Genomic DNA, 11,127 nt, shown 5'->3' with positions numbered 1-11,127 from the left:
TTTCCCTGTCAGTGTCTAAATCCTTATGGGAACAAACCATCACCTCCATTCTTCCAGCTACAGCCCCATCTCTTCCCCCTCGAAGTCAGGATTCTGGAAAGAGTCATCTACACTAGAGACCTCCACATCTTCACCTCTTAATCATTCACCCCACATCACACGGCTTCTGCTCTTGACTGTGCCCTTGAAAGTATTCCTGCCAAGGTTACCGAGGACCTCAGTCCTTACGGTCCATGGCCAGGAACGTCACTGACCACGCCCTCCAAATGCGTGAAACACAACGAAACACAGTCCTTGTGCTTCTGTGATACTGTGTTTGCCTGGTTTTCTGCCTACTTTCCAGGCAGTTCAGAATCCCTATCCTTTGTTTGTCCTTCAAATGCCCACATTCTTCTGGCTTTCTTCTCAACTACCATACATCTCTCCGGATTATTTCAACTACTATCATGGCATAAATTACCTTCTACGTTCTGATGATTTAAAAATCTTAATTTCCAGGGGAGTTCCCTGGTGGCCTAGTGGTTAGGATTCCAGGCTTTCACTGCTGTGGCCCGGGTTCAATCTCTGGTTGGGGAACTGAGATGCTGCAAGACGTGTGGTGTGGTCAAAAAAATAAATATAAACAAACAAACAAATTAATTAAAATCTTAATTTTTAGCTCCAGACTCACATATCCAGTTGCCCTTGGACACCTCCACTTAATTATCCCACGGGCACCTGTTGTACCATCACCAGCCAACACACATGTGTGTCCACTTATACACACCCCCATGTGCTCACATACACACATGCACACGCACACAGCCTGTTTCTCCTTCTCTGTTCCCTATCCCAGCAAGTGCAACTGCCACCCATCCAGTTGCCCAAGGCAAAACCTTCGGAATCGTCCTTGATTCTTCTCTTTTCTGCCCTCAACTAATCAATCACTACATCCCCAGTTCCTTTCAATTCGACGTCTTAAACAGCTCTCTACGTTTTAACACCAGCCCCCTTCTTTCCACTGTCAGCTGCCACTAGGCCCAGATCATTTCACACTGCATCTCATCTGAGGCCCTGCTGTACCCAAATCCAATCTAATTTCCACACCCCACCAAAGGAACCATCCTAAACTGCAGAGCTGATTATTGCTCTCTGCTGCTGCTGCAAAAAACGTCCACTTCCTTCCTCTGGGATTTTTCTTTTTAATTAATTAATTAGTTAATTTTTGGCTGTGCTGGGTCTTCGTTGCTGCGCGCGGGCTTTCTCTAGATGCAGTGAGCAGGGGCTACTCTTCATTGCACTGCGTGGGCTTCTCATTGCAGTGGCTTCTCCTGTTGTGGAGCACAGGCTCTGGGTGGGCAGGCTTTAGTAGTCGTGGCACGCGGGCTCAGCAGTTGTGGCTCGTGGGCTCCAGAGCGCAGGCTCAGTAGTTGTGACGCACGGGCTCAGTAGCTGTGGCATGCAGGCTCAGTAGGCATGGCTCGCAGGCTCTAGAGAGCAGGCTCAGTAGTTGTGGCGCACGGGCTTAGTTGCTCCGCGGCGTGTGGGATCTTCCCGGATCGGGGCTCGAACCCATGGACCCTGTGTTGGCAGGCGGATCCCCAACCTCTGCACCACCCGGGAAGCCCTGGGACTGGCGTTTGTGCTCACACTGGGCTGGAGATTTTCTCCCATGAGAACTACACAGGCTCTATCGAATATTCTATTACGACTATTTCCCTGTTTGTGGCCCCCCCAATAGACAGGAGCTCCTTCCTTTGTTCAGTGAGTCCTCAGCTATTTACCGAAGCCTCCCCTGCATAATGTGCTGTTAATAACTGGCGAACAAAATAAACACTGTCCCTGCCTCATAAGAGCCGCTTACCTACTTGTCGTCCCATCAGCCTTTCCGAGCACAGTGTCTGGCACCCAGCGGTTGCTTCATAAATACTTGCTGAGTAAATAAATGATAAAATGAGTGCTGTCTACTAAAGACTAATTCATTACCCTCATCCCCTTTCCAATTTTAGAATAAAATTCATGGGAACAAAGTTTATAAAAGTGAATATAAAAGTGATTTTATAAAAGTGATCTGCTTTTATAAAAGTGATCTTCACGGTCAATGTTTACAGAGAGCATCTTTTTATTCCAAAAGGCAGAGATGAATTATAGCTAAATATTTTCAGGCTGATAGACGTCTTTAAGCAGCTCACATTCCTCTATAAAGATTATGCCAGTAACAGAATGCATGAAATCAGCTAAACTCTTAAGGAACTTAGCACATAAGGACAGTCAACATAATCCAATTAGAAAGAAACACTTAAGTGAACTTGAATCCATCCCAGCCCTGCTGCCAAGGGCTGCTGAAAGCAGAGACCTGGGCCAAACTACAGCTGCGGAGGCTGTGACCAACATGCCAAAGAAGCTCCTGGAGGCCTTGTGTGATAAAACTTACACATGATGAAGGCCCCTGTTTAATGTCTGTAGCCAGTGGGAACACTGTCTTCCAATTTTGAAACAGATCATTTCAAAACATAAGTGTTTTGGTTTTGATTTTCTGATTTGATTTTTTTTTTTTTTTTTTTTTGGCGGTACGCGGGCCTCTCACTGTTGTCGCCTCTCCCGTTGCGGAGCACAGGTTCCGGACGCTCAGGCTCAGCGGCCACGGCTCACGGGCCCAGCCGCTCCGCGGCATGTGGGATCTTCCCAGACCGGGGCACGAACCCGTGTACCCTGCATCGGCAGTCGGACTCCCAACCACCACGCCACCAGGGAAGCCCTCTGATTTGATTTTGATTCTGATTTGATTTTGATTTTCTGAAGCTCAAACTATATAAACATTGCAGTATTGACTGGATCATTAAAAAAAATGTGGTAAAAGGATACAACCAAAAGTGTCTCTAATTCATAATAATTAAAGGATTGCTCAATAAGCATTAATAGTATATTAGAATAATCAAATATGTATTATGTGAAGGTATAATGGGCATAATGATATATTTTGAGACTACAGAGATTTACTATCATTAACTGCCGTATACAGATGTGTAGGGTTTTCTAAAATTGTATTTATAACCTATATATAGGTAAAACTAAGTGCATTAATTGTTTTGTACATATGTGCTGCTAAACGGGTCTTAGAATAAATTTTGAATATAGTTTCTAAAATAGACAGCTACCATCCCCTTGTCACTTATTTTACCAAATTGCCTAGAAGCACCTCTTAATAGATTGTACAAGGTGAACTTTGTAAAATGATCATGAACAATAAGGTATATGGAGTCCAAATAACTGTGGCCTCCTAAATTATGAAAAAAAACTGTGGTAAAATATGCTTAACATAAAATTCATCATTTTAACCACTTTTAAGAGTACAATTCAGTGGCATCAAGTACATTAATATGGTTGTGCGACCATCACCACCATCATCTTCAGAACTTTTTTCATCTTCCCAAACTGAAACTCTGTCCCCATTAAACACTGACTCCCCATTTCTCCCCATCCAGAACCCGGTGACCATCATTTTGCTTTCTGTCTCTATGAATCTGACGGCTCTAGGGACCTCCTATAAGTGGAATCATACGACATCTGTCCTTTTAAGACTGGTGTATTTCACTTAGCGTAATGTCCTCAAGGTTCATCCATGTTGTAGCATCCGTCAGGATTTCCTTTCCTTTTCAAGGCTGAATAATATTCCATTGTATGTTTCCATCATGTTTATCCATCCATGACATCTGGACGGTTGTTGAAACTTCACGGTGCTATCAGTTCCCTCAGTCTGTTTGTGGAATCGCAGGCTCTGACCAGGGCACAGGGTCCGTGCCCACCGCTGAGTACAGGATACAGCCGAGAACCCCTCCTCCCTGGCCCCAGAACCGCCTCAGAAAGCCTGGGAGGGCCCAGGCTCGCTGGCTTTCACCAAGAGCTTCATAGTTGTGTGGTACGAACAGTTAAGAATATCACTTTCTAGTCACAATCGGGGTGGGGGCAGGGCACAGCGGGCAGACCTAGAACGCCCTCTGGATTCTCTCTCACTTAAAATGGGAGAGGCTGTCCCGAGCACAGAACTTCTGCAGACACAGAAAAACCCTGTGTCTGCGTCCGCACCATCACTTCAAATGATCTAAAGTCGAAATGACCGTCTCCTCTTCCATGCAGTGTCTCTTCTTACACGGGGCTAACCTGTCAGTTAGCCCTGGTCCATGAGAAGAAGCCGACGTTTTGAGACTTGATGCCTCTCGACCAGTCGCTTCCCTCTTGACTCCCTCCTCCGGTCTCCCTCCTCCCCCGGGGTTTCTGTCCCAGACCTCCTGGCCCACTGGCCTCTCGGCAGGTTTGGCACAAGGTGGAAGGCAGGAAGCAGTGGATTCGCCAGACTTTCTACCCCTCTGCCTCGCATGGCATCTCTGGCCAGCGGCTGCTTCTCCTCTGCGGTTCCAGCTCCTGCCAGGCAGACACACTGGTTCCACCTCCCATCTGATGGGCTGCCAACACGTCCCTCCAGCCCGAGGGGAGCAGTGGCTTCCTGCTTTTGATAATCTTTGGGTTGCCGCATGATTCCTTTTTTGGATATATTTGTTCTATTATCTCTATGACCAAGTCTCTTTGCTAAATGCCCGGGAGAACAGAAACCTCTAGATCTTTTCTCATTCATACCCAAGAACACGGATGACCTTCCTCCTGGGCCCTTAGCTCTAAGCGGTCAAGGCCTGCACCTCTCCACGTCTCTAGTGAGCGGTCCTCTTGTCCCCAATCTTTGCCAGATGCCTACCTCCCAGAGACAGCCCCCCGCCCCCAGCTCCTACCCTATGCTATACGTCACACTCCTTCCCACCCCAAGCCATGGTTAATTTTCTTTTCCAGGGGGCCCTCCCCTCCCCTCTCCCCTCCCCTCATTTAGACCCTACAATCACCCAAGGCTTCCTTGCCCTTGTCAGACCACACTATTTTCCCTTTCCCATCCCCTGCAGTGTGGACTATTTGTTTCACTCCAGATGCCCACCCAACCTACTTTCCGCTTTTATTTAACTGTTTTATCTGAGTGCTATTCTGTTCCCAGTAAGACTGTAAGCCCTAGAGGGCAGAGACAACACCTTGCATTTTATTCCTCAGCACTTAAAACAATACTCTGCTAAGCTTACACTGAATAAAATAATCATCAGACGAACAAGGAGAAAAGTCACAGTAGGTTCTCTGTATGACGAACACATCTTCTTTCTCCCCAAAGGTAGCAACTGTTATGGCTGGATGGTGTCCCCCCGAAAGCTACGCTGAGGTCCTGACCACTGATACCTGTGAATGCGACCTTATTTGGAAATCAGGTCTTTGCAGAGGTCATCAAGAAGCGGTCGTACTGAGTTAGGTTGGGCCCTCATCCAACATGACTGGTGTTCTCATAAGAGTTTAAAGCTGGACACAAACAGAGACAGAGGGAAGACAGCCACGTGAAGATGGAGGTGGAGTGATGCTGACACAATCCAAGAAAATCCTGGGGCTACCGGAAGCTGGGAGAGGCCAGGAAATATCCTCCTCCCCTCAGAGATTGCAGAGGGAACGTGGTCCTGCCGAAACCTTGATTGCACCCTTCCAACCTCCGGAACCGTGAGACAATAGCCTCCTGTTGTTTTAAGCCCCCCAGTTTGTGCCCCTTTGTTACAGCAGCCGCAGGAAACTAACACCACAGCTGAATAAAATCGTTACATCCATCTGGATAGGCTCTAGCGATACGGTCCTCGTGTCCTTGCTGGGCACAGGAATGATATTGAGGGTCTGTGGTAGCCAACACGAACTAGGGGGCAGTGATGGTGGTCCCCACACATAGGGCCCACGGTGTTGAAATGCAGAGTGTTTAAGCGCTGGTGCTAAGCCAGCTTCTTCCATCCATACCAACGAGTCCCAATCCTCCAAAGGATGCAAAGACACCTGTTTCATCATCCCACTCTGCTTTGAAAGGTTCACCTTTCCGAGAATGCTTCCCAAGTCAAATGATGTCAGACTTTAAATCTTTAAAATCTAGAATAAAATTTCTACAAAAAACAATTTTTTGGCTTTGCCTATGACTTTTTACTTTAGTATCCCAATCAAGATAAATTCAAAGAAAGCTTTTAATGACTGATTTTTAAAAAGAAGCTAAGAGGGCTTCCCTGGTGGTGCAGTGGTTGAGAGTCCGCCTGCCGATGCAGGGGACACGGGTTCGTGCCCCGGTCCGGGAGGATCCCGCGTGCCGTGGAGCGGCTGGGCCTGTGGGCCGTGGCCGCTGGGCCTGCGCGTCCGGAGCCTGTGCTCCGCAGCGGGAGAGGCCACAACAGTGAGAGGCCCGTGAACCACAAAAAAGAAAAAAGAAAAAAAGAAGCTAAAAGAGCAAAAAGCTTTTTCTGATCATGTTCCAGATGTTATACCATTCGTTTGGTTTCCATTTGCCTACTGTGCCCTCGCCATTTTTTTCTCAGTTTGTGATTCATGATAAAATGTACCAAAAATGTCAGTCAGCAGTGCACAGCTTCAGCTTCAGCTGTATACAGACTCTGCCCTCCCTCCCATAGCTGGCGGCCCGGCCCCCAGGAGAAGGCCCAGACTTACAGATTTGGAGGGAGAATGGTGTGTTGGCGATGCTGACGGAGGCCTGGCTGCACTCTGGAAGGAGGACGGGCAGAACCTCTGGCCTGTGTCCGGAGGGGAAGAGGAGGCATAGATGCGGTTTTCCAGTCGCTCAGGCTCGTGCTTATAGGATTCGAGAGGAAACGTGTGCTCCTTGGCCACTTGGGCGGGTGTTGATGGAGAGGAAGAGAGGCCTGAAGTTGGGGAGGAAACCACACAGGGCCGTTAGAGATCTGGCTGCCACAGGGAGAGGGGCTTCCATCTACAAGGGCCCAAAATCTCAAATGGCAGGAATATGAAAGATTAAATTCTGAATACTGGGGACAAGCTAGTAGACAATGACTTCTAATCGCTTAGAATCAGCTGGGCCCAGAAATCCCCTCGTCATCCGACTTGAGTCGCGGGCAGAGTCCCCTTGCTGTGAAGGGGCCGCTCCAACAGTTCAGAAGCTGTCGGGGTGAAAGACTTCTTACACACACACTTCGGATGCTATTTTCTGCCACTGAGTCCAAGACCCCTGGATCTCCCCTCCTCCCCTACAAAGCATGGTGCCAAGAGCACGTGGAGGGGAACCCATATTACTTGAGATGAGACGTAAGGAAGTTCATGAAGTATTCAGCAGAGACAAAGGTCAGGGCTGCAGAAATCACCTGACAACATACACCGAGGACCAGACGAGACGCGCTGTTATTGTCAAAATGTGCCACGTGAAGATGGTCACTGTGAGTGTGCAGTAGTGAGAATCACCATGAAGATGCATGCTGGGGGCGGCTTCGGGAAGGAAGGAGCCTTGCAGAGTGAAGACTCAGATGGACAGGAACCAGGAGGAAGCGGGTGGGGATCGGTGACCAAGGAACTGCAAGGAGGCTGGGGACAGGACTCTGCCAGAGTGAGAGGCCATCCACTTCGACAGGGTTGACACAATCCTGGGGGCCTATCTCACTCACACCTAGCTGATTACACCATAAGATCATTGTTATGAGCTGAATGGTGTTCTCCCACCCCCAGAGAGATATGTTAAAAAGTCTTAACCTCCGGTACCTATGAATGTGACCTGATTTGGAAATAAGGTCTTTGCAGATGGAATCAAGCTGAGATTATACTGGAGTAGTTTGGGCTCTTAACCCAAGAGGAGAAGACACACACACACACACACACACACACACACACATACACACACACACACACACAGAAGAGAAGGCCATGTGAGGACAGAGGCAGAGATCAGAGTGACGTCTCTATGAGTCAAGGAACACCAAGCGCTGCTGGTGACCATCAGAAGCTAGAAGAGTGGAGGAAGGTGATCAAAAGGTACAAATTTCCAGTTATAAGATAAATAAGTACCAGGGATGTCGTGTACAAAATGACGACTGTCCTGTATATCACTGCTATATGATATACAGGACAGTTGTTAAGAAAGTAAATCCTGAGCGCTCGTCACAGGGAGAAAAGTTCTTTCCCTTTTTCTTTTCTTTTTATTGTTTCTATAGAAATGAGGGATGTTAGCCGACCCACCGTGATCATCATTTCACAATACACGCAAATCAAAGTATCGTGCTGTATGCCTTAAACGTATACAGAGATGCGTATCAATTATTTCTCAACAAAACTGGAAGGAGGCAAAAAGAAGCTAGAAGAGACAAGGAGGGATTCGATCCAGAGTCTCAGAGAGAGCGTGGCCCTGCTGACACCTTGGTTCCAGACTTCCAGCCTCTGGAACCGTGAGAGAAAAAAACTTCTGTCGTTTTATGCCACCCAGTTGGTGGTACTTTGTTATGGCAGCTCTAGGAAATGAATACAATAATGTTGCCTGATATTGATTTGTTTTCTAAGATCAGACGCTGGATTTGAGCCTGATCTCTCACATTTATAGGTAACTATTTTAAATTGGTTATTTAAAAATATTTAATCATGCAAGCCAAAGCAAAGACATCAGTAGACATGGTCCAAGGGCCATCCTCTCGTTCCTTCTGACCTTGAAAAAGACTGGTCAGCCTACGAGCCACCAGCCTGGGGCTCTTTCTCTGTGCTGCTCTGTGCCATGTCCAGACTCCTCTCATGCCATCGCTGTGCACACATCCCGCAGAGCGGCCGCCTAACTCATCCCATCTCCCTCCTGCTGACTCTGCGGCCCTAGGAGCCTCCCACCCCTGAACTCAGCACATTTTGTCTGTACCGAGCGCTACCAGAGTGAACAACGAGCTGCTTCTCACCAAACCAAATGTAAAGTATGGAATTCTCTCCCCGCTCCCTGCCCCTCCCCCGGCCCCCAAACGCATCATCGGCCCAGAGCTGTCCTGGGTGAGGGGCAGGTGCTTAGTCAATGCCGGCCCCCAATAGGCAGAGAAAGAGAAGGGGGCAGGGCCAAGGCTCAAGCTCAGTTGGCACCTTCCCTCCCATATTTCCCAGGCAGAGGCACTGGGAGAGTAACCAGGTGAAGGAGGAGTGTCATTTTCCAGGGACCCCTTATCCCACGGAACCACGCCCGGGCCCCAGGCTGAGCTGGGAGGAGCTCCAGGTGAAAGCAGGAGGTAGAATGCTGTCGCCTCGGTTTTGAAGGTCTCCAGACTTACGACGTGAAAGGCCCCTAAGAGCAAAGGCCCCTAAGTTTCCACCCCAAAGGTCTTGAGAAGCAAGGCCCGTTTGGAGATGGGGCTGGGGGAGTGAGGAGGGAAGGATGGAGACTGGGGACCCCGAGCAGCTGGAGATCTGATGGTCCAGCAGCTCTGCAGGGGGGGATGCAGGTGCTCTGGCAGGCAGGCCAGGCTGTGGGTGATACCCACGGAGCAGGAGTGAGGCCACGGGCCAGGCTGGGGCGGGCCCGAGCCTCTCAGGGGCCTGTGCCGGATGGGAGAAGGAAGCCCTCGGGCTGCTTTGTTTGTGGACGGGCACCTCGCGGGCCTCAGGCCCCAGGGGTGGTGGCGTGGCCTTCACTGGCTCCTGTGACAGCCCGCATAGGTGCCTCGGTCCCGTGGGAAACGTCCTGGTCCCTGCTCCCAACTCTCGCCTGGGCCACTGGACACAGAGGCCCTTCCTGTGCTTTCTTTGGGGTGTTCCCTGCATTCGGGGTTTGTGCTGGAGACCGAACAGAGCGGGAAACAGGGCAGGACTGGGTGGGGGGGCGCCTGTTAGGCTCAAAAGCCCGTGCCACTGACAACATCCTGACAACCCGCAGGGACCCCTCAGGCGGAGCCCCTCGGGGGCCTCTGAGTTCTTCACATAAAGGACAAGCAGCCCCAGGGATCTCCGCACCCTCAGCCAGCAGCAAAATGCACCAGTGTGGGGTGGACCCTACTCTGTCTCGCAGGGCTCAGTCTAGACCCGTCCCCAACTGGCAGCGAGCCCGCTCCAGGCCCGCGGGGGAGTTTTCCGGGGCCAGAGGAAATCAGTGCCTCTGAGGGGTCACTTTGGCAGCATCTCTCACGACTACAAACACAAGTTCCTCCCCAGCCATCCTGCTACTGGGCATTCGTGCGTCAGACGTGTTTGTGTCAGCACTAACCAGCCAGTGTCTGGGGGCATCCACCTGCCTGATGCTTCAGAGCAGAGCCTGAGACACAGGTGCTTATCAGTAGGAAGAGGCTACATAACTCACTGCACGTGCACAGCCCTCTTTCCTACGGAACGTGGCAAGCCCCACTGTCCTTCTCATCTCCCAGATAGAGGGGTAAGTGAAGGAAGCAAACCGCAGAGCCGCCTGCATAGAAGGATCCATGTAGCGTTTCACAGACGGGGAAGAACCTTTACATCTGCATCCCACTGTCCACACTCGCCCAGAGTGTCTGGGAGGATCTGGAAACACGGGCTGCATCTGGTGACGGGAACGACCGGCTGGGAGGAGGATCACAGTGGGCCCCTTGCTATTTTTCAATATGATGTATAATATCACGTGAATGATGTATTTGTTATTCAGAACATCGATCTCTTCAGCCACTGTTCTGCTGTTGAGGCAAGAGGCCGGCTGACACTGTCTGGAAGCGCCTGCAGCCTGATCCTGGCGCCCAGCCGGCTCCGACCAGACGGAGGACACGGCCTGCTCCCCGCCAGGCCTGCTCTTCCCCCTCGACTCTCCCCATTTCCCCTTCTCTCTGTAGGACGCTGTCCCACTTAGGACAGTCTTCAGGATGAAGCCTTGTGGCCACTGTGGGGGGACTTTCAGAGCTGGTGGAACTCCTGGCTAGTTCTTGTGACAGAACGTTAGTTTCTCAAGTGCGAAGAATTAAAGAGGCTGTGACGAAGCAGCTTGCTACCTAAGAGGGCTCCTTAAAGCCCAGACGGCAGCTTCTGCGTCCCCTGGGACTCATCCCACACGAGCACCAGGGCGATCCTGACCCGGTCCCCGCAGAGGGCAAGAGGGATGGCTGGATGCAGAGGACGCGCCCTAGACACACACAGCCTCGGGGAGCTGCCCAGGATAAGGAGAAGGTGCCGGGCTTTCCAGCTGGTGGTGGGAACAGTCTGTTTCTGGTGGAACCAAATGGAACTCCACGTCCCTCAGGGAAGCTCCTCTCATGGAAATCTTTCCAAGTTCAAGAGATGCATCCACCTTTCCACCTGGCCTCGCTTCCTCTC

The 11,127-nt window shown here is 50.3% G+C and overlaps 1 protein-coding gene across 4 annotated transcripts in view; it reads right to left on the bottom strand.

Moving 5' to 3' along the window:
* The window catches only part of PRKAG2 (protein kinase AMP-activated non-catalytic subunit gamma 2), a 287,757-nt gene that overhangs the window by 102,888 nt on the left and 173,742 nt on the right, over positions 1–11,127 (bottom strand). For all 4 annotated transcript variants that reach the window (XM_007469804.1, XM_007469805.1, XM_007469806.1 and 1 more), the window contains one exon: positions 6,538–6,749. In XM_007469804.1, coding sequence (XP_007469866.1) covers positions 6,538–6,749 — 212 coding nt within the window. The remainder of the gene's footprint in view (positions 1–6,537; positions 6,750–11,127) is intronic.

Source organism: Lipotes vexillifer, unplaced genomic scaffold (genome assembly GCF_000442215.2).
Source record: "Lipotes vexillifer unplaced genomic scaffold, Lipotes_vexillifer_v1.1 scaffold472, whole genome shotgun sequence".
NCBI lineage: Eukaryota > Metazoa > Chordata > Mammalia > Artiodactyla > Lipotidae > Lipotes > Lipotes vexillifer.
Note: the sequence above shows the minus strand (reverse complement) of the source record. Positions and strands in the feature narration are given on the sequence as shown.